General features: G+C 38.7%; 1 protein-coding gene across 4 annotated transcripts in view; it reads right to left on the reverse strand.

Annotated features, from left to right (window-relative positions):
• Tek (TEK receptor tyrosine kinase) overlaps positions 1–24,188 on the reverse strand; it is a 111,937-nt gene that overhangs the window by 52,475 nt on the left and 35,274 nt on the right. For 2 of the 4 annotated variants that reach the window (XM_074051679.1, XM_074051678.1), the window contains exons 2-6: positions 15,524–15,835; positions 6,459–6,569; positions 5,893–6,045; positions 1,191–1,322; positions 444–584 (exon numbers count right to left, since the gene is read on the reverse strand). In XM_074051679.1, the coding sequence (XP_073907780.1) occupies positions 444–584; positions 1,191–1,322; positions 5,893–6,045; positions 6,459–6,569; positions 15,524–15,835 (849 nt within the window). The remainder of the gene's footprint in view (positions 1–443; positions 585–1,190; positions 1,323–5,892; positions 6,046–6,458; positions 6,570–15,523; positions 15,836–24,188) is intronic. The other 2 variants (XM_074051681.1, XM_074051680.1) reach the window with 2 other exon arrangements.

Genomic DNA, 24,188 nt, shown 5'->3' on the forward strand with positions numbered 1-24,188 from the left:
AAGCATGATCTGAAAACCAACAGCAATAGAACCAACTAGAAGCTTGTTAGAACTGCAGACCCTGGCTGGCTGAGACAAGCAGTAGAGCACCTTTCTAGCAAGTGTGAACCTCTGAGGTCAACTCCTAGTACTGCAAAAAAAAAAAAAAAAAAAAGAAAAGAAAGAAAGAAAGAAATGCAGACCTCTCTTAGGCCCAGTCCAGATTTACCAAATCAGAGACTATGTTTTAACAAGATCCCCACGTGACATACATGAGAAACACTTTCTATGTGCTCCAGTCTTACTGTGACAGTATAATTTCCTTTGCATGAAAATATCTGTGATTTAAAGCTCCATAGCTGACAGAGCATCCCTGCATATTCTACTTTGTGATTTCCAGCAAACTGCACCACTTTTGTATGCCAGCCACAACTGATTTATCCAGGGGTCTGATTGGTGCATACCTTCATTGCACTGCAGACCCTTCCAGCCTGTGGCACAGGAACACCCATATGGGTCTGGGAGACAGAAAACATAGGACTTGCATCCATCTGGTCCACTACACCTTTCTTTACAAGTTCTGCCAAATGTGTGCAGTTCACAAGCTTTGAAAGGAAAAAAGAAAAGTCACTCAGAATTAAATTGCAATCCCTTGAAGTGCATGGTTCTTCTTCAAGAGTCTCTCCTAAAGTAGTGAGGAAGAACAGTCTAATCTTGGCTGTAGATGGGCAGGACGAGCCCATTCTACAGAAAAAGAAACTGCCCTACAGAGAGGACCTCAGCACTACCAGTCACAGTTTTACAGGTTGCACCCCACGCAAACCTAGGGGGCGCCTTTCACATTGTAGACATCCTAGATTTGTGTACTTGTCATAACTTTCCAGAGGTTGGCAATAAAGAACCTCTAGGAAAGAGTGCTTTTTGCTAATTCACACAAAGGTATCATGTGACCTTATAGAGGTCATTTAGCTTCCCTTCTTATCTATGTCCACATTTAAAATTCTAGATCCAGTAATGATGATGTTTAAAACCCACAGTTTAGAGCCAGGAATAGTGGTACATACCTATAATTCCTTAAATTGGGAGGCTGAAGCAGGAGGATCAAGAGTTTGAGACCAGCCTGGGTTACATAGTGAGACCCTGTTTTAAGAAACCAGTCAGTCAATGAATCAATAAACCCATAGCTTACTCATCAAGTACTCCTCACTTACCTTTCTCACAGGTTCTCCCCATAAACCCAGGAGGGCAAATGCATTCCCCAGTATCTTCATGGCAGACACCGTTGTTCATACAAGCAGTACAGAAACGGGTACATTCAGGTCCCCACTTCTGAGCTTCACATCCTTTTGTTAAGGAAAACAAGGAAATATGAGTAGAACAGATTTACTAAACAAACCTTTCTTGAGCACCTATTATGTGGTCATTTTAGTGGACAGTGGTGAATGAAGATCAAATATAGTCTCTGCTCTCTAAAAGCTAATACTCCAATATAGGAGCTAGCCATGTAAACAGAAAAGAACAATAAAAACAAAGACAAGGAGTGCCAAATCCCACCTTGCAGACAGAAGAGGGCACAAAGGAAGGCTTCCCATAGGAGGTAGGATGTGAGCTAAATCTGCAGGAAAAGGACCACCTCAGCATCAAAGAAGGTAAATCTAGAGAATGTGTCCAAGGCAGAATCAGGGTAGGGGAGAAGAGCTTAACTTGTACAAGGAGCTGCATGTATAGTCAGAGATGACAGCAGTGGTCTTCAAAGTGTGGTCCCTGACAGTAGCATTTTCATTACCTGGAAATCTGATAGAAGTACAAACTTCAGACCCTCCCAAACCCAACCTATGAATAAGAAATTCTCACAGTTTCTGCCCAATAAGCCTTCTCAGTGATTCTTATGCATGCTGAAGTATGAAAACCTCGGGTGTAAAGTGTGAGAAAGAGGGATAAGGCCAAAAAAAGAAAGGAGTGGCTAGTAGTATCCAATATGATTTAGCTAGAAAGTACATTGTGACATGAGACACAAAATCAGCTGCACAAAGATGGTAAAAAAAAAATCTTTTTAAGTTCATCTTTCCTGGTTACTTCTCTCTAGTACTTGGTGATTTTGTATAGTTAATTAGATACAAGGATGCCTTCTAATATAAGAAACTTCCAGGGGGCAGGGGGCTGGGATAAATTTCTGGTCAATAAATAGTTTCATCTGTCATCTGAAGTGAACAAGTGTCTTTGTCCCTGAACATTAGTTTCACAGTGGTAAACCTGGACCTGTGCCTACAGCTGATGTCACTTTATAATCTCTTCAGCAAGAACTCCTGATTATCAGTATTTTCACTAAAATAATCAGGAAGACTGTCAACACAGACCATTTCTTGCAGGCTTCCACTTAACAGATAAAGCTACAAAATGTAAAAGCTAGTATTTATATTCCTTAATATATAAAGAGGGTAAGGCTCTGTACAATTAGTGATTTCTTGAGAGCCAGGCCACAGGTTATTTACACATGTTGAAATTATGGCAGACAGCCAGGCATGAGGGGTCTGAGGCCAGCCCTGGAAAAATATTCACAAGACCCCATCTCAACCAATAAATAGCCAGCTGAGTGTGACAATGTGTTCCTGTCATCCCAGCTATGCAAGAAGCATAAATAGGAGGATGGCAATCCAGGACAGCCTGGGCATAAATGTAAGAGTCTATTTGAAAAATACCTAAAAGTGTTGGGGGTATGTCTCAAGTGGTTGAATGCCCACCTGGCAAGCACCAAGCTTCAAACCCCAGTAACATCAAAAGGAAATAATGGCAGACAATGCAGTTGAAATGGGCCTCCTGTTACATGAAGCTGTGTTTTTCAGCCTTTGTCTACCTGTAGACCTATCTCAGCTTCACTATTAATCCCAGGAAGAGGAAAGAATAAAGCTCTAGAAGGTCAAGGGTGTTGGGATGGAGAAGCCAGGAAGAGTTTGCTGATAATCAATAAAGTATTCATCAGGTATCTGTTATTTTCTTCAAAAGTCTTGTGATTCTGTATTTTAAGAAACCATGTCTTTGTCACACCCAAAGAGAAAAACCTGTATTTTTTAAAGAAATCTTTTGTCAGGGAATAAATACATTCCAAAAAGAAATCCTGTAAGTATCATCAACATGATTTCTAATACAAAATCTGTAAGTATTATCTACTTCTAAGTTTCAATTAATCCTAGAGAGATTCCTACAGCTATGAGAAATGGACAAGTACTTTCAGCTTACCTCATTTCTTACTAACCATCAACAAAATCATATTGGAGAAAATAGTCCTAAATATGATTACAACCCAACTCAAACTTCCATAGAATGATTTTTGGTACTAGCAGTGCTTCTCAAATGATTTCATTAAATATTCTTAATAGTGAAGTGGAATGAACATGTACTCCAGGCAACCAGGAAAGAGACAGCTCAGAGATCAAAATGTGTTAAAGTCTTTAACTTTACCTTAAAATTTTCAGGTGAGTTTCAAATTCTAATCTATACTAAGTCATGTTTGTTCTGACATTTTAAAACAGTTGTTAGCCTTTTCCTCTGTGATATTGTGACATAAATAAGAAATACATATTAGTCTCTGGTTTCTGCACACAGCTCCTAAAACCGTTGGACTTTTACAAAGTGTTAGTGCCCCATGTTTGCTAATGAGATGATGGTCAGGGGCCCCTGAATAGCTTCAAGATAGAAGCTGGTCATCAGAAAGAACAAAGCATGATTGGAGGGGTGGGACATTCAGCTTCATCCCCAATCTCTGGAGAGAAGTTCAAGGCTGAAGAATGAGTTGAGTTGATTACCAATGAACAATTATTTAACTAATCACAGCTGCATAATGGAGCCTGCATTAAAAACCCAAAGGACAAGATTCAGAGATCTTCAGGATCAGATGGTTCCTGGAGGGTAGTGCACCTGGAGAGTGCATAGAAAGCTCTACTCGCCCCACTACACCTTTCCCTTGTGCATCTGTTCCATGTGGCTGTTCATCTGTATCTTGTGCAATATCCTCTGTAATAAGGTAATGTGTTTCCTGGAGTTCTGTGAGCTACCCTAGAAAATTAATCAAACCCAAGAAGAAGGTCTTAAGAACCCTTGATTTATAGCAAGTCAGTCAGACGCACTGGTCACAACTTGAGACTACCATCTAGTGACGGTGGCGGCGGGGAGCCGTCTTAAAATATAGCATCTGACGCTACCTCAAGGTAGACAGAGAACTGAGTTAAACCGTAGTATACCCAGGTGATGTGCACTGAAGAATTGCTTGTTGTGTGTGTGGCAGAGGTGGGGGACACCACACAACTACTGTCAGAAGTGTTGTGTTTAGTGAGAAAAGAAAGTAGGAGAATCCACTCTTTTTTTCCATTGGCAAGCAACCATATTCCAAGACAACAATACCCCAGTTACCCCTGACTCTCAATCCTTTTGAACGGGATGTTGCATCAGACCAGAAACTACCTGGGTGAAATGAATGCAAATTGCTTCCTTGCCACTTGGACTCTCCTGTGTAGTGGAATAAAGGGGTAATTAAAAGGGTTCAAGTCAATAGAAACTTCTCATAGAGGTAACTGAGAAGCCAGTTACTGGAAGCTGAACACTAGTTTTATAATCATCATAAGTCGACCTTTTTTTCAAGGACTGGTCTTGTATAGTACTGCACTGGCATTTGATAGGAAAGAAGTACAGAAGTCATTCAAGAGAAACCAAGTCCTAGAAACATGGGCAGATTCCTTGTGACTCAAGCTCAAATAATCCTGCCTATAAAACACCTTGCTATATTGTAAGCACTTATGTAATGTCACAATGAATCCTCCATGTAACTAATATAGACTAATAAATAAAGAAAAACCCATAGAGGTTGCTTAGCATGGGGCATAAACTAGATGAACCATACTTTCCTTCTATTGCTAGACTGCAATATCTATTTATCTAATTACGTATGGGCCTGCTCTGACTGGGTTTACTCAAGCGACAGGGATTTAGCTTGTTATACTCTGTTCTCAGTACCAACATAATGCTTGGCACAGAATTATGAGCAACACATTTTTTGAATGAATGAATATAATGCAAAGCAAAATAAGTTATCATGTGAATTAAAGATATCAATCATCAGATGAATGACAGAGTGGCCCATGGATTTAGGCCTGAAAATCTGAATATTTAAGAGCACAAATATCCTGACATGGCTGGGGAAAACTGAGAGCAAATCTCTTGTTTTCTATAGATCAATTTCCTGTAAAAAAAAAAGTTACTTCCACTTTGATGGTTATGTAGGTGGGGAAGTTTCCACTAAGTTCTAACTCTTGCATTTTTCAAATCTAAAAATAAAATCATATTTGAGAGTTAATGTATCTGGCGAGTGTGGGATTCACAGGAAATAATGTTTATTTAGAGGTTAGCCCAATCAGGAGGCCCAAACTCATCCCTCTTTAGCAGACACCTTTTAAGAAGACTATCCTGCTCAGTGGATTCCCCTTTTTTATGGGGATGACCCTGCTATTATAAGTGTGAGCTCTTAGTGCCTGTAACAGTAGCACAGTAGGTCCTGCTACAGAACTCTTTGGCCTTGGCTGGGACATCCTATATATGTTAGGCCAATCTTATTCTTTCTCCTGGGAATTTGCAATCCAGAAGTAAAGGAAACATTGTGGAAGCTGAGCTCTAATAATGGCAGTGTTATAGACAGAAAGTCCACCCCACAGCCACCCACTACTGAAACCAAGATCTTCCTTGGAGCCTGTCTTTTCTAGAACTTGCTTGTTGGTTTTTCCATCAATTTCCTAGAATCTTTAGTAGCTTTCTAACCAATCCCTGGCTTTTGCTTAAGTATCTTAGAGTCACTTGCAACAGTTACTTGCAACTAAAAATCCTAACAACTCCACCATCACAGATAGTGGCCTTTCAGTCACTTACTCCGGACTATCAGCCTGGTGAAGGCTGAGGTGAAGAGGTTTCCTCCTATATACCTGGCCGAGTACACTCCAGCATCCTGAGGTTGAGCATGAGGCAGGTGCACTTCTAAAATATCAGGTACTTCATGCCGGGGAACTGAATGAATGAAGGAACCTGGTAAGAGAAAAACATAGAACAATAGGTTGTACTCAAACACTCTAGTTCCCTCATCTGTCCTCACAATCAAATAACCTCATAACCAGACAAGTTCACATTTTACATGGCTGAATTTAGGATCCCACTTACCAAATTATGATGGGCTTTTACTGTATGTACATACATCCATAAATGTACAATGTGTGTGCCTATGTATGTGTATTTGAATCCATACTTTGATTTATTTGATTAGGGAACTAAACACATTGCCTAAGAGGGTTCTATCATAGAGAGAATTGATTAGCTTGCATGAGAGCAGCATTACTTTAAACATCTGCCCATGAAATTGTAATAGGATAATGATCCAATACAACCCGTGTCATCCCATGTCAGACACCATGGTGCTGGAAGGAAGTAACCACATAACTCACCATTCTTGTAAATCACTGCATCTTCTTCTTTAACCAACACCTTTTTGAAAGATATATTCACATTATCTCCCCTGTCCACAGTCATAGTTAAAGTAGCTGGTAGGAAGGAAGCTTTTAAAAGAGAGAAAATAAATATCAAAATGAGATCATACATTTTCCCCAAGAGCAGCCAAACATTGAGCTGAAACCTGGCACTGGCCAAGAGTCGACTGGTTTCTATGATATGAAAATCAATGGTGGCTAATAGATCATGAGGTTATGTACATTTTTAAGGAGTTGATGAAAGGAATAGTCATTTCCTCTGTAAAAATATAAAGATAGACATACAATATATATAAATATAACTTTTCCATGTAACTGATTGGGAAAGTAAAGACTTTGTGTTGATTAACATCTATTACTAAATTCCTGATGTTAACTATAAACCATATCACCTGTGAATCTTCCGCCTTTCTCCAATCCCCACCAAGTTAACATACATGAACAGTTCATGTATGTTAACAGTGTTAGGAGGGATGGACAGTGTTAGGAGGGAAGTAGGATATTCTATATTTGGCTTATAAAATCATAAGTTGAAAAATCCCTGTATCAGGCTTGGAATACAACATTGCCTGAGTTCCTTGGTTTACTGGAGAAGAAATGTGACTAACACAATAGCCAACCTCTGGAAACAACCCAGATGCCCTACAACTGAAGAATGGTTCACAAGATTGTGATACATATACACAATGGAGTATTACTCAGCCATAAGGAATAATGACATGGGGTTTGAAGGTAAATGGATGCAATTGGAGGACATTATGCTAAGTGAAGTTAACCAGGATCAGAAACACAAAAGAGGATTGTTTTCCCCATATGTGGAAGATGGATCAAAAAATAAACATATGTACAAAAACAAGCATGATCATATACAAACTCAGATGTACAACATGTTTGTAACAGTGGAACTACTCTATGGAACTTGGGGAAAGAGGGAAAAGAAAAGAGAATGCTAGAGCATCAGCATGCCATAAGATGTACATGTAGAGGATGTAAGGATGTGTACTGAAAACTGTTAAAAAACAGGGGGTGGGAGGTAAAGGGATAAGGGAAAGTATTCGAAAGGATTGAACAGACCAAAGTAAAGCACACCCACAGTGGGCATATATTGATATACCCCTTTGAACGTTAACTCAAATATTAACAACGAAAATCAGGACTGAAAAACAGACACAGTGTGGGGGGAGGGGGAGTATCAGTGGGAGGGAGAGGGTGAAGGAAGGAGATTAAGGTATAGTATATGGCTGATGGACTTCTAATACCTATATGAAACAGAACTAAAAAACCTCTTGCAGTTGCTTTAAGTTGGGTGGAAAGGGGCCTGAGGGGGAGAGACGATGGGGGCAATGTAAATAATGTACAATGTAAGTCTAACTGGAATTGTCACTACAAATACCACCCCCCCGAATAATGATTATATCCTAATAAAAATTTTATAATTAAAAAAAGAAAACATTAAATACTTAGTGGAAGAAGGAAGGGAGTTATAAATATCAGTATATCTTATGAAAGTAAAACTATAATAATGATGCATATTTTCTTTTAAAAAATTATTATTATTGTACTGGTGGCACACTGTGACATTTATCAAAGTTCTTGCAATATATCATAGTTGAATTCACCCCCCCATCATTCTCCTTTATCCCCTTCTCTCCTGATCAGTTTTGTACACTTTCATTTCATAACATTAAAGTGAGATCAAAGTGGAAAAAAAAAGAATTGTGAATAAAATCTTATACAGTGAATACCTACACCCCAGCTACTCAAGAGGGCAAAAGTAGGAGGATCAGGGTCCAAGGCCAGCTTGGGCAAAAAGAAGAGACTCTACCCTCAAAAAATAACTAAAGCCAAAAGACCTGGAGGCATGGCTCTAAGTGACAGAGTGCTAGCATGAGGCCCTCAGTTCAAACCCCAGTATAGCAAAAAAAATATATATATATATATATATTTATTTATTTATATATAAAACATTTTCCTAGCTACAACAGTTTTTTAATTCCTTTATTTGTATCATAATCTACAGAGAACTACTCTGTGAAATGAGGAAAATTAACTTTATGCTTTTTAAAGTTAAGCCAATACTAGAAATATAAGAATTACCATGAAAAGAAAAAACAGCATGTATAATTTTCCTAAACATGAAGAACAAGACAGCATGGTAGTAAGCAAAAGACTAAAGTGAGAACAAATAAGTCTGAAGATTAGCATAGTAGAGGAAAGACAGAATAAGAAGGCAAAAGACATGTCAAACATATGTAAAATAAACAGAGGATCTCAGAATGAATTAAAACACGTACATATAACCATGTACTCTTTTCATGAATTACATATTAAACAAAACGGCATATCAGATTGAGAATAAAGGGATAGAAAAATACTAATAAACTAATACTAAGTACAAGGAACTTGTTTTATAACATTTACACACATCAGAAAAAAATCTAATTCCTGAAATATTCAGAGATAGAGATCATCTTACAAAAAATTAGAAGATTTTATTCACGTATCTTGTTCAGGAAGATAAAATAATCTTGAACTTGTACATGTGACTAACAAGAGAGCTTCAAAACCCAGGGAACAACAACTAAGAGAATTAAAGGAAGAAGAAACTGACAAATCTACAAGCATAGTGGAAAACTTTCAGAAACTAACTGATCAAACAGATTGAAAACTACTAAAGAAAAGCATAGAATATTTGAATAGCACTATTAAAGATTTGCTGACTATCCATAGAACCATGTGCTCGGTTGTCTGAATACATGCTATTTTCAAGAATATTACCTCCCTATTAAGCCACAAAGCATATCTCCAGGAATAAGAAATTCTCTGACCAGAATGCACCTAAATTAGAAATCAATATCAAAATACCTGTACCCTCAGGTATGAATTCCTGTAGAGTTCCAGCTCAGGACCTAGCCTTGCAGGTCAGACTCCCACTGAGGACCTTGGGATGAATCTGCTGTGCCTTAGTTCCCGTTTCACCTGTGACTTTTAAATGGGTGACTTGAGAGAGACTGCTCAAGTGCTGTGTGCACCTCTGGCTTTAACAGCTACCCTGCAAGGGCAGAAGATGCCCCTAAACTACTCTCTAAGGGCTTGGGCATTAGATTGTTAGCTTTTTTTCCTTGGCTGTGGGTTGTACCTACTAAACCAAGCATGGTAGCCTACCAGGACAACCCTGTGTGGCCAGGTATGGGAATGGCTTTGGTGCAGAAGATGACTTGGGGCAAACCCAGAGGGAGGATTGCACAGAACAGAGCAAAATATGAGTACTGGAATCAGTCTGTGCTTGAATCTCTGCCACTTACTGGACCTTTTTAAGTGAGTTTACTTCACCTCTGCAAATCTCACTGTCCTTACCTATAATTTGGAAGTAATAATATCTATCATAAAGGTTGTTAGGAATATTAATGATAGACTGTAAGCCCCTTCCTTCAAATATAAATAAGTGGCAACACTGCTGTGCTGACATTTGTAATATGGATGTGAATGTTACTTTTCTGGATGGTACTAAAATGGATTAACTGTGCAGGGAAGGCAGGCAGGGATTGGGGAAGCATGGTGTTGGGGAGTGGCTTTACGGAGCTCCATCTCACATTAACAAGGTGCTTCATTTAGCCATCCCAACCTGTGAACTTCATGCTCTCTCTGATAGTCTCCTGGGTTCCTATGAAAATTTCTCTGGTCTCATGCTCTTGTTCTTTCTAAATGGTTTGTTTATATTTTCTGGCCCTTTGTGTGAAGATTGTTTAGTTGACCGTGGGACTTCTCACTCAGCATTGTATTCTGAAAAGGAACTGAGATTCCCCAGTAGGCTCAACTCCAATGTAGCTTTTTCCTCCCGTGCTCTGGCTCTTTATTATTTCAGACTATCAATTTGAAGCTCCTTGTTTTCTTAGGGGAGCACACGAGAGTGCCGCTGTCAGGCCTGCTACCTCCTGCATTAATGTCACTGGCTGATCATCCTGTGCTGAGCACTAAGAAGACATTCTAAACTTCATGTTCTACTTTGGGTTTCCTGTTGACCCGGGAACCTGGCTTGTATTTGGTGCGCATATATTGATGTCACGTGACTTAAGAAGCTCATAAAAGTAACAAGTATCTTTTAATCGTGCCTACTGTGGATCAAGCACTGTTATAAGCACTTCGCGCAGATTTAATTCTCATACTATTCCTATCGGATAGATACTACTATTATCCTAATTTTACAAATGAAGAAGTTAAGGTAAGAGAGTTTAAGCAAACTGCTCAAGGTCACACAGCAAGTACCTGGGAGAATCGGAATTTGAATTAGGGAAACTGACTCTGAGGACTTTCATAGCTTACGTAACATTAGCAATCAGAAGGCTTTGAAGTTCAACTACCTCACTTTATCAATCAGATTGCTGAGACTTGGGTTAGAAGATGAATTACTTACGATTATTTGCATGGGCTAAGAACTTAAATAAGAACTGAATTCACTTATTCCATAAAGACTGGAGAAAAAAGTAGATGGCAAAGTTATAAACAAAGATGTTTCTCATGGATGGAAACAACTGAACTAATTTCAGTTTAAATTTAATGCAGAAAAGTACTAAAGGTAATAATATAGTTTTATGTCTTTATTTTGTGTAATTTTTACAGGAGCCTCATGAAGACAGCATATCCACAGTTTACCAATGTGGGAGACAAAGTTAGGGACAGCTAAGTCCCTTACCTAAGAGTGAAAAAGTTGGAAGTTGAGACACCACACTCAAGACTTCCAACTCATTCCACGACACCAACCCTCATACTTAGTATTCTTTAGTCCTACACTCATAGCTCTCATCACTCAGGTCCAAGTCAAGAGTTTCCTCCCTTCTCTTCTACTTCTTTTCTCTAAGCCTTGACAGCTCCTACTCATTTATCAGTCCCCATTTAAATGTCTCTGGGGACATTACACAGTCCCTAGAATCCAAGTTAGGTGACCTTCTACTTTTCAGATAACCTACCTTCTCCATCACAGCCTTGCTCGTGATATATGACCCCTACGAGACTTGAGCATTCAGGGAGGTCAGGACCATGACTGTTTTGAAAGGTAGCCCAGGCTGGTGATTAGAGATCTGGCCCCCAAGTTCACCCTCCCAGGTTCAACAGTCACTAGCTAGTAAGTTACAATAGTAACGAGTCTCATAGATGAATGGGGTCTTAATAGTCCTCATTCGACATAGATTTCATAAAGACTAACTTACTAGTGGTGTACGTGTGTAGGTAAAGTTGCCAGAGGAATACATAAGTATTCCCAGTGTTGGGCACAAATAGAGGCTCAAGAATTCTTATAGGATGAAAAAAGTAAACAAATGAATCTGATTTCAATTTATTCATTTCAATTTTTCCTGTTTTCTTCATGCTTTTTGAACATGGTCATTTGTTTATGTAGATACAGATGGATCCACTCTAGCGACTTCACAAGTCATGTTTAGGCAGTTTGATGTTCTAGATGTAAAGCTATTTCTCAAATGAAACCAGGGAGGAAAAAACCCAACATTTCTTCTGATGGCTCATCCTAACACAGATATTTGAATCTGAAAATATTCAATTTTATAACTTGCTACCCCCAAATGAAATCTCCATTGAGGTTTGAACACACTGTGGCTGATTGCTTTGGAAGATGTCATTGATGAAAAAACATTTGGCTATCCTAAATTGGCAAGCCAATTTAAACTGTGTTTTGGCACATCACAAATGGATTTTCCACTTCCTCTCCAGATGTACAAGTCAGCAGCAAGCAGGAATATATTAATGTGTATCCTATCCTGCTGTGTCTCTGGGCAGGCATTTCTGAGTTCCCATGATGTCTGACTGTGAGATTAGTAGTAAAGACATAGTTTTGAGGGTCTTTCCAATTCACCATAATGGGTGTTGTTATCACTGCAGCATATTTCTCCTACTGGATAGCCAGTAAGAAAATCACAGTCAGGGCTAGTGGAGAGGCTCAAGTGGTAGAGTACCTACCTAGCAAGCGTGAAACCTGAGTTCAAACCCCAGTACCAAAGAAAAAGAAACAAAGATCAGAATCAGTGCACTGGTCTAAGATGTTACTATTTTTTAAATACAGGAGAAAATGTGTACCCATTTTTTCTATTTTATATGTACCTGACAATACATGATACTTTAAAATTTTGCAATTGAGTAAGAAAATTAAGCATCCCACTAAATTATTATTCCAAGGCACTATAATAATGGCAGTTGTTGATCATGCAATGCTAGTAATTTTTTACATGCCTTATTTGACTCTCAAATATATGTGGTAAACCTTTATCCTTATTCTTCTTCAAATGAAGAAAAACTATGACTTCAATTAATTTACCCTGCGCAGAGCTGGTCTCAAACCCATGTCTGGCTGACTTCTACTCTCACACCTTACTCTGTGTCCAATGTTACCCTTAACTCTTTAGAATCTCAAGTGGAATCATTGTACTTTATAAAATGAGTGCTCAAATTTGAGAAAGAGTTGTTAGCATTAAGTGGGACTGATATGCCCAGGGTAGTGCAGTGGTTATAAATACAAGCACGGAAGTCAGATCATCAAATCCTGTTCCACCATTTACAAACTGCTATTCTTCTTATTATGTACCTTATTTTGAAATGTCACTTTGTACAAAATTTTAAGAGCACATTTACTGTGTAAGTCATGTGTGGTAACTGGCTTCATGTACAAACCATCTTGTGCTGGAGGTGTGATTCAAGCAATAGGGCACCTGCCTAGCAAGTGCAAAACCCTAAGTCCAAACCCAAGCACCACCAAAAAAAAATCATTAAATTTAGCAGAATGTTGTAGGTGTCATTATACCCATCTCACAGATGGTGACAAATGAGACTAACAGAAGTTAAATAACTTGCATAAAACCACACAACTGGTGTGTGGTGGAGAAAGAATTCAAACTCAAGGAAGGGGTGAAGATAAGACTAAAGCCATCTTCTATTCAATGTTGCTCACTGTCCAAGCTTGCCTTAACTGATTTAACTGATTAAGATATCTTTCACCTATGGTGGCCTAGATTCTCAGATTTGGAGGGACCATTACGGTTTTTTGATTGCCAATGTTTGGTTCAACATAAAATGATCTATATTTTTATTATATATTGTCAAGGACAATCTTAGGACAGCCCCAAAAGGTCATGGTGATACTTCACACTTCATTCCCATAAAACCATGGGACACAAATCTCAGATCATCTTCATTCAGAATGTGGAAACTCAGCAGAATGACATTACTCATTGCACAAGTCAAATCCAAAATGGTACACGTGAAAAATAATAGAGTAGACTTTCAGCCATGATGGCTTTGGCACACCTCACATCCTTTATTCAACCTCTCTTCCCTCACTAGAGAGCTACATTCCTGGGAATTTCTGTTGTGCACTTTTCCCACTTGCCCTGGTGTCATTTAAAAGTGAACATTATAGTTTTGCTAAGAAAATCCTTTCCTTCATTTGTAATGAATAGTGATTTTTATCACTTTTGACCTTAAAATGAGCTTGCTGGTTTTAAATCTTTTACTTGCTACCATTAGAAAATTCAAATAAATGTTTTCAGATGAACCTCAGGAGTTGACTCAAAACTCTTGCTGCTCAAAGTATGGCCCATAGAATAGCAGGTTCCTATCACTTAAAACCTTGATTGAAATAAAGACTCTCAGGACTCTCTCTAACAACCTACTGAGTTAGAGTCTGCATTTTAACAAGACTCAAAGTGATTTAAACATCAGCATCTAAGGAACAATGATCTAAAACAACTTGCAGATTCTTTTATAAGAAACTGACAATCAAATATACAGTGGTGTGCTACTTCTTTGAATCAGTTTTATAGTGAAAAAAATCAAACCTATAGGTGCCCACAACATCATTATTCCATGAAACAACAATTTCTGAGCCCTTGTGATTGGACAAATTTGGAAAGGACTCCTTTATTTTAGGTATAAGCCACCCAAAAAAGATGACTGGTAGGTAAAGGGCCAGATTATTCCAGGGAGATCAAGGAAAGGGTTTCATGGCTGAAATTCTGTACCTTCCTCGCAGCAGACAGCATCCAAACCACAAGAATTCTATGCCAAGGAACGTTAGAACACAATTACTAAGTATTGTTTGCAACACCAGCTTCTCTACCTATCATGACATTGGTGGACTGAGCTAAAGATTTAGCTTTGGACATGCTTCCATTTTGGAAGTACTCCATCACAGCCCTGCTGTGTAATATGGTAGCAAGAAGTAATCTTTTAAAGAAGGTTCTCAAAATCCTTCCTCAAAATTCTAGTGTTTTCTGAGTAGTCCCTGAGTATTCAACTATTAAAATTATATTATGGTTCCTTTCCCAGAATGGTAGCTTACAAAAAAGGTCCCAATTCTTTATCCCTCCCTAAATCCATACTATTTGCCTCAGTCAAGGCTAACTAAGCCATCTGGTCAACCCACATGACAGACTCTAAACTATAAATGTTTATTGTTGCATGCCATTACAACAGTATTGGTTATGTTACACAACAGTATTGTGGCAATAGATAAATGATACAATCATTAAACAATTAAACTGAATTACTGATAGATGTTTCCCCTTTGAAATTTTTATTTCTATAGTAATTTTCTCTTGAATATATTAACTTCAGTTAGTGCTTAAGGACAAATAAAGCAAGGTATCCAATTAAAAATCAATAAGAAACCTAAAATAATTTGGCAACAAAAAGTTGTTTTCATTGCTGTGATTTTCATATTACATACATGTAACACAGTCATATCTTCATAAGTGTCATGAAGCCATTAGTATAACATAATGGTATATTTAATTTAATATTCACTAGACATCGTGTCTAGTGAGGAGGTTGGACTGCATGGTCTCTCTCATCATAATGTTCTGTGTACCAGAGATAGCAATGCTTAGGAAGAGACAGACAAGATCTTCAACCTCTACACTCAGGGAGTTCATGCAGCCTACAAGGAAGCAGCTGCCAAAATAAAATGTACGGGTATGCCCCAGTGGGCCTTATCTGTTCATAATTTAGGGGCATGTTACCTTGCTGACGCATCTTCATGGTCCGTATCCTTATTGGCTGTCCTCGAACTCGTCCTTCACAGAAGTAAGCACCATTGATCTTACTAGCCTTTTCTCTCTTCCAAACAACTTTTTTAGCCCATTCTCTGGTCACATCTTGAGTAACTTCCAGTGGATCTTGGTGCTGGTTCATTAAGGCTTCAAAGTCCCTTCCTATGGTGATGGGCTCATGGGGGTGCCATCCAGAGGCAATGCAGGTAAGAGATGTTTCAGCATCAGAAACAAGAGGTAGAGAATTGATCAAGATCAAGTCCATGGCACCTTCCACTGTCCCTAAAAGGAAAAAGAGGGCATAATGTGTGATGGGGGTTATTAACATAGTTCCACAGGGGAAATTTGTCTGGTCTAAAATCTTGTCTAAAAATAGTTGTGCAAGCAATACTTTTAAAGTGAAATTCTGATCATGTGCATATCTTTCAATGGTCCAAAACTTCTTAGCAAAGTATTATCCCTCCATCACCTGGACAGCGCTAACCTCCCCTACCCACTGCATGCCCTGGCTGCAAACAACAACCTGTTATTACGCCCAAACAAGTCATGCACTATATATTGCCTGACTCATAGTCAGGTACTCAAATTTTTGTTGAGTTGAGACAAATTAATGATAATGTTATTATTATCATTACTCATTATAATAATCATTATTGGTTATTAATTAATTGATGCTGATATTGCACTGCCAAAAAAGGGTATTATGAAGAAACATATCAACTACATACATGTATATTAACTCAATGGTGAATCAGTGAAGTCTTCCTTTCCCTCTGAGTCTCATGTTCCTCATCTGTAAAATGGTGCTAAGATCTATCTTTTATATCTTATAAAGATTAGGTAAAATACTACACTTAACTTGTCAAGCACAATTTTTTATATGTTAAGTAACCAATGACCACATTTCATTTCTCTTTATTCAGTGCCCTAAACACCTACCCCCAAACCTCACCCCCTTTCCAATATAAAAACAAAACCCTACCCTACTGTTAGCACTTATTTCATAAATGAGGAAGCACATTTTAAAAAAGAAAATCCATACTGGGGAAGTCATTCTCCATGACTTCCCTAGCATATGTGAGGCCCTGGGTTTTATCCCCTGCACCACAAAAAAAAAAAAGCAATCAAAGAAAATCCTCTGGACAAATGGGAACTACATGAAATTAAAAAGCTTCTGCACAACAAAAAAATGGTCTCTAAACTAAAGAGACCACCCACAGAGTGGGAGAAAATATTCACTGGCTATATATCAAAGGACTGATAATCAGAATATACAGAGTTCAAAAAACTAAACTCCCCAAAAATCAATGAGCTAATAAAGAACTGGACAACTCAATAAAGGAAATGCAAATTAAAACCACGCTAAGATTCCACCTCACCCCTGTTAGAATAGCCATCATCAGCAACACCACCACCAACAGGTGTTGGAGAGGATGCGGGGAAAAAGGAACCCTCTTACACTGTTGGTGGGAATGTAGACTAGTACAACCACTCTGGAAAAAAATTTGGAGGCTACTTAAAAAGCTGGACATCGATCTACCATTTGATCCAGCAATACCACTCTTGGGGATATACCCAAAAGACTGTTACTCCAGAGGCACCTGCACATCCATGTTTATTGCGGCACTATTCACAATAGCCAAGTTATGGAAACAGCCAAGATGCCCCACCACTGATGAATGGATTAAGAAAATGTGGTATCTATACACAATGGAATTTTATGCAGCCATGAAGAAGAACGAAATGTTATCATTCGCTGGTAAATGGATGGAATTGGAGAACATCATTCTGAGTGAGGTTAGCCTGGCCCAAAAGACCAAAAATCGTATGTTCTCCCTCATATGTGGACATTAGATCAAGGGCAAACACAACAAGGGGATTGGACTATGAGCACATGATAAAAGCGAGAGCACACAAGGAAGGGGTGAGGATAGGTAAGACACCTAAAAAACTAGCTAGCATTTGTTGCCCTTAACGCAGAGAAACTAAAGCAGATACCTTAAAGCAACTGAGGCCAATAGGAAAAGGGGAACAGGTACTAGAGAAAAGGTTAGATCAAAAAGAATTAACCTAGAAGGTAACACCCACGCACAGGAAATCAATGTGAGTCAATGCCCTGTATAGCTAATCCTTATCTCAACCAGCAAAAACCCTTGTTCCTTCCTATTATTGCTTATACTCTCTCTACAACAAAATTAGAGATAAGGGCAAAATAGTTTCTGCTGGGTATTGACGGGGGGGGGGGCGGGCAGAGTGGGTGGTAAGGGAGGGGGTGGGGGCAGGGGGGAGAAATGACCCAAGCCTTGTATGCACATATGAATAATAAAAGAAAAATGAAAAAAAAAAAAAAAAGAACTGGACAACTGAACTAAACAAAACTTTTCAAAGGAAGAAATCCAAATGGCCAAAAAACACGTGAAAAAATGCTCACCATCCCTGGCCATAAAGGAAATGCAAATCAAAACCACACTAAGATTCCAACTCACTCCTGTTAGAATAGCTATCATCAAAAACACCAACAACAACAAATTTTGGTGAGGATGTGGGGGGAAAAGGAACACTCATACACTGCTGGTGGAAATGTAAGCTAGTACAACCACTTTGGAAAACAATATGGAGGTATCTTAAAAAACTAAACATAGATCTGCCATATGATCCAGCAATACCACTCCTAGGGATATACCTGAAGGAATGTGACTCAGGTTGTTCCAAAGGCACCTGCACACTCATGTTTATTGCAGCACTATTCACAATAGCCAAGTTATGGAAACAGCCAGGATGCCCCACTACCAATGAATGGATTAAGAAAATGTGGTATTTATACACAATGGAATTTTACTCAACCACAAAGAAGAATGAAATTTTGTCATTTACAAGTAAATGCATGGAACTGGAGCACATAATCTTAAGCAAAGTTACCAGACTCAGAAGGCCAAAAATCATATGTTCTCCCTCTTATGCAGATTATAGACCTAAAACAAATGCAGTAATATTATTGGAAATGGGTCACACACTAAGGGGAGAATGAATACAGGAGGAATAGGGAAAAGGAAGAAAACCTAAAACTTGAAAGTGTGTGATGTGCTCACTGTAGAGGAGCAAATAAAGTAATCTCAAACTGACAGAGAACACTATGGAAAGGTGACCGGGAAGTAGTGAAGAGGTCTGGTAAAGATGAACCAATTCAGGTAGTAATACACATGTGCATGAAAGCAATGATAGGAATCTCTCTGTATAGCTATCTTTATGTCAAACTAGCAAAAATGCTATGTCTTTCTTATTATTGCTTATGTCTTCTCTTCAACAAAACTGAAGAAGAAGGCAGAACAGGTTCTGCCTGGAAGTGAAGGGGCTGGGGGAAGAAGGAGGGGGTGGGGGGCAGAAGGAAGAGATGGCCCAAACAATGTATGCACATATGAATAAATGAATAAATAAATAAAAAAGAAAATCCTCTCATTTTGGTTTCTCCGCATCTCTTCCAGTACACACACACACACACACACACACACACACACACTCACACACACACTCACACATCTACTTCTCTTCTTTTGATGTCTAAAGTTTCTAACAGGATCAAATGGAGCCTGTCTATTTTCTCCTCTCTTTAAATGTGGAAACTCAAGGATGGAAATGTTTTCTAGTTCTGGCAATGACTCTCAAGTCTACTTAAAATTATCATGAAACAAGAAGAATCAGGCACAATAGGTGGAGGACCCAACTAAAATCTCAAAGACATTAGTGTAAATGTAGTGATTCAAGTAAGCTATATGCAATCTCATTTAATGCCCATTAAATTCTCCCCAATCACTCTGTGATGCATGCACCATTATCTCAGTTTTAAATATGAAGAGGTGAAGGCCCAAAAGATTTAGCAACTTGTTTGATCTGCTACAGAAGGTTGGGCTGGGATTCAAATGCTCACTGGTCTTTCAATCTTTAAATACACCATGCTTTTTCCTGAGTCAAAAACATTGTACTTGCTGTTCCCTTTACCTGAATGCTTTCCTCCACTCTTGGCACAGCTAACTTCTGCTCATCTGTTGAGTCTCAGCTCAAATACTACTTTTTCATAGAGGGTTTCTCTTCTTGCCTTATCTATAATACCTACATACTCTTGCCCCATTACCTACTATGTAAGCCTCCCATTTATTAATATTGCAAAGAGTAGACCAATGTGTGATCATTTCCTCTCTCTTTCTCTGATAATAAGTTCCATGACTATAAATGTAAAAGTTGTTTTGCACTGGAACAGGAATTTATTTTGCATAAGGAATATCTGCCTAATTTTGTCATTTAGAGAACATAAGTATTTGTTGGATGGATGGATGGATAGAGGGATGGATAGATAGGCAGGAAAATTTTAGTCCAGATTTACCTGATCCAAGACTGTTTATCTGGCTCCCACTTCTACAATAATTAAGTTAAAAATGAAAACATTCCATTGAGTCTAAACTGACTTTCTTACCATATTTAGCAGTTTGTTTTTTCTTTTTTTTTTAATTGGTTTTACATTTACTTACATGTGTATAAATTGATTGGGCCACCTCCCCCTTCCCACCCCCCAACACTTCCAGGCAGAACATATTCCACCCTCTTGTTCTCCAATTTTATTGAAGAGAAAACCTAAGAGATAAGAAAGACATAGTGTTTTTGTAGTTTAGATAAAGATAGCTATACAGAGAGATTCCTAGCATTGCATGTATATTGCAACCCACAATGGCTCATCTCTACCAGACCTCTTCACTACTTCCCCGTCACCTTCCCATAGTGTCCTCTGTCAGTTTAAGATTACTTATTTGCTCCTCTACAGTGGGTACATCAAACACTTTCAAGTTTTAGGTTTCCTTCCCTTTCCCTATTCCTCCTGTATTCCTTCTCCCCTTAGTGTGTGACCCATTTCCAATAATATTACTGCATTTGTTTTAGGTCTATAATCCGCATATGAGGAGAACATGTGATTTTTGGCCTTCTGAGCCTGGCTAACCTCCCTTAAAATGATGTTCTCCAGTTCCATCCACTTACTTGTGAATGACAAAATTTCATTCTTCTTTGTGGTTGAGTAAAATTCCATTGTGTATAAATATCACAATTTCTTAATCCATTCATCAGTAGTGGGACATCTGTTTCCATAACTTGGCTACTGTGAATAGCGCTGCAATAAACATGGGTGTACAAGTGCCTTTGGAACAATCTGAGTCACATTCCTTTGGGTATATCCCTAGGAGTGGAATTGCTGGATCATATGGCAGATCTATGTTTAATTTTTCAAGACACCTCCATATTGTTTTCCATAGTGGTTGTACCAGCTTACATTCCTACCAGCAGTGTATAAGGATTCCTTTTTCCCCACATCCTCGCCAACACCTGTTGTTGGTGGTGTTTTTGATGATAGCTATTCTAACAGGCATGAGGTGGAATCTTAGTGTGGTTTTGATTTGCATTTCCTTTATTGCTAGAGATGGTGAGCATTTTTTCATGTGTTTTTTGGCCATTTGAATTTCTTCTCTTGAGAAAGTTCTGTTTAGTTCAGTTGCTCACGTCTTTATTGGTTCATTGATTTTGGGGGAGTTTAGTTTTTTGAGTTCCCTATACATTCTGGTTTTCAATCCTTTGTCCGTATAGCTAGCAAATAAATATCTCTCCCACCTGTGGGTTGTTTCTTCATTTTCCTCTTACTCCTCTCAGCTATCTCCCTTTAGTTTCAGTTAAGGAAAAGATAATTGTATACCTCAGGAGTCTGGACTTGACTTAGTTTTGTTACCTTAATCAGCATGTCAGTTATAGAAAGCCTTGCACTAATGATCTTTGACCTTTGTAATACCATTAAATTAGAAATATCAGAAGGATCTTGCATGTGTAGGTTTGAGTATTAGAGGAAATACCTACTAAGTTCTTGGGATGGCAGCACATGACAATTTTCTGAAATGTTTTTCTCCAGTGAGAAAAATTTACTATATTTTACAGCATGTAATCTTTCACAGTAATATTTTCTCACTAATGAGCTCAAAATATTTAACTCTTATTTCTGTATTTATATCCTCTTATTTTCAATATTGGTTTAAATAATGAGCCACTAAGACATGAATATTTGAAAATATTCATGGAAATGATTTTGGACCTGAATTAACAGCCCTAGAAAAGAACTAAATTGATGAATAAATTAGACACAGAGCCATGTTTTTCAGACTGCATCTCAAGGAATCATTATGTTTCATTTTCTGAAAAGGTATTTTTGTTGGCTTTACTTTGAAATGACCAAATACCTGATGGAAACAACTTAAAGAAGGAAGGATTTATTTTGGCTCACAGTTTCATTCACAGTGTTCAGTCTGTGGTTGCTTGGCCCTAAGAGCTTGGACAGAACATCATCATGGTGGGAGTATGTGGTATAGGAGCTCCTTCACATCATGGTGAACAGGAAGCAGAAAGGTGTTAGGAAGGAATCAGGAACAAGATATCCCCAAAGACCCACTCCATGTGATCTACTTCCTCCAGCTAAGTTGTACCTCTTAAAGTTCCCAGATCTCCCAAAATAGCACCACCAGCCAGGAACCAATCCCCCAATACATGAGCCTGTGAGGGACATTTAATATTCAAACCATAACATTCTGTCCCTGTCCTCCAAAGGCTCATGTCCATGTCACAATACAAAATGCATTTAATCTATCACCAAGAATCCCCAAAGTTTTATAGTTCCTATATTGCTCAATTATCTAAGACCAGTCTCTACTGAGAATCAAGGCAAATTCTTAGCTGCGAGTTGCTGTAAAAATCAAAAACAAGTTACACACTCCCAACATAACAATGAGACAGAGTAAGCATTCCCATTCCAAAAGGGAATAGAGAATAGCAAGGAAGGATCACACCAAAGAAAGACTGAAACCCAGTGGGGCAAAAATTAAATCCTCTACTTCCATGTTCAGCTCCTGGACACATAGTGGCATGATCTGAGCTTCAATGGATCTAGGCAGCCCCACCCACATGGTCACTCTCCTGGGCTGCCCATGACTTTTCTTGGCAGATGTTACTTGACACTGGCATCTTAAATATGCTGGGGTCTCCAGTGTAGTTTAGGCTTCATCCTCACAGCTTCATGCATGGTGCTCTCAGAGGCTACCAGCAGGAATCCTGACCCTGTCACGTATCACCTGGCCTCTCAGTGCTTCCTTTAATATCTGGGTGGAAGCCTCCATGGCTCAGAAACTCTTGCATTCTGCACATCTGCAAAAACCATCATCACACAAATGATACCAAAGTCTGCACCAGTTAGAGCATTAACTTTATCCACTTGTACAGCTGCATACTTGTGCAGCTACAGTGCTTTAGTGGTTAAGCATGGTTAAATAAACCCTAGGGAAACACTTTCCTAGGCTGCCTTTCAGGAACAGGGTGGCACAGAGGCACTGAGTTCTCAAGGGAAAGAAAGTCATTCAAATGGGTTTACTCTTGCATACCCTTGAGCACATGGATGTGTGGGATTTGATCAATTCCTGAGATGCCCTCAAGGCATGTTTTATATTGTCTCCGTGCAAAGTACTTCTTTTTACTGATAATTATCCCTTCAGAAACCACGCCTTCCTTAACTCCAACTATACATAGGCTTTTCTGATCAAACTGCAAGCTTTTTAAGTCTCTTTCCTCATCTTTTTGCTCCCAATTCTCATTATAAACCTGGCTAAAAGAAGCCAGGAATAACTATGCCACAGTCTGAATGCTCTGGTGAAATTTCCTCTGCCATATTATTTAGCCCATTACTTTTAAATTAAGTTTCATTTGAAGTCTTAGGACATGGAAAAAATGTTAGGAATTCTCTGCCATATGTAACACAAATGGCCTCTAATCTAATTCCCAATAGACTCCTTTTTCTAAATAAATCTCATGAGCCTGGCCTTCACTGTCTGCATTCCTATAGGCATTCTGGTCCTCTGAGCTCCCACCAGAACCACCCATAAGCTCTGCTTACAGAATTCTAGGTTTCTTTGCCCATTTCTCCAAATTCTTCCCACAAACTGGTTTCAAAGGCCTAAGAACCACATGGTCAGGTGAGTCACAGCAATAACTCCAATTAGTACCAATTTTCTGTGTTACTGTTATGTCATCATTATCAAGTGCCTGACAGAAACAACTTAAGGAAAGATGGATTTATTTTGGCTCACAGTTTCAGAGGGTTCACTCAGTGGTTGCTTGATCCCATATGCTTGGGCGGAACATCATGGTGGTGGGAGTATGGCAGAGGAGGTTCCACACTTCATAGTGGACAGGAAGCAGAGAGGGGGCAGGAAGAGTCAGGGGAAGGATTCACTCTCAGTGACCTACTTCTTCCAACTAGGTCACATCTCCTAAAGTTTCAAGAACCTTTCAAAACAGTGCCACCAGCTGAACCCAACACATGAACCAGTGGGGGATAATTCATATTTAAACCATAGCAGTATTCTAGAAGTTTCTGATAGTAAGAGAGATAAAATGAACAAAATGAATCCCAGACACCTACATACATTTACACTGTTGCGGAGCTACTCAACTTTCACCTTTTTACTTTTCTTTTTTTGTATTTAGATTCCACATGAGATTATATTTGGGTGGGAAATGATTTTGCTTAATTAAAACCATGTAAACCCTCCAAGGTCTTCAT

The sequence above is a fragment of the Castor canadensis genome, chromosome 13, assembly GCF_047511655.1.
Source record: "Castor canadensis chromosome 13, mCasCan1.hap1v2, whole genome shotgun sequence".
NCBI lineage: Eukaryota > Metazoa > Chordata > Mammalia > Rodentia > Castoridae > Castor > Castor canadensis.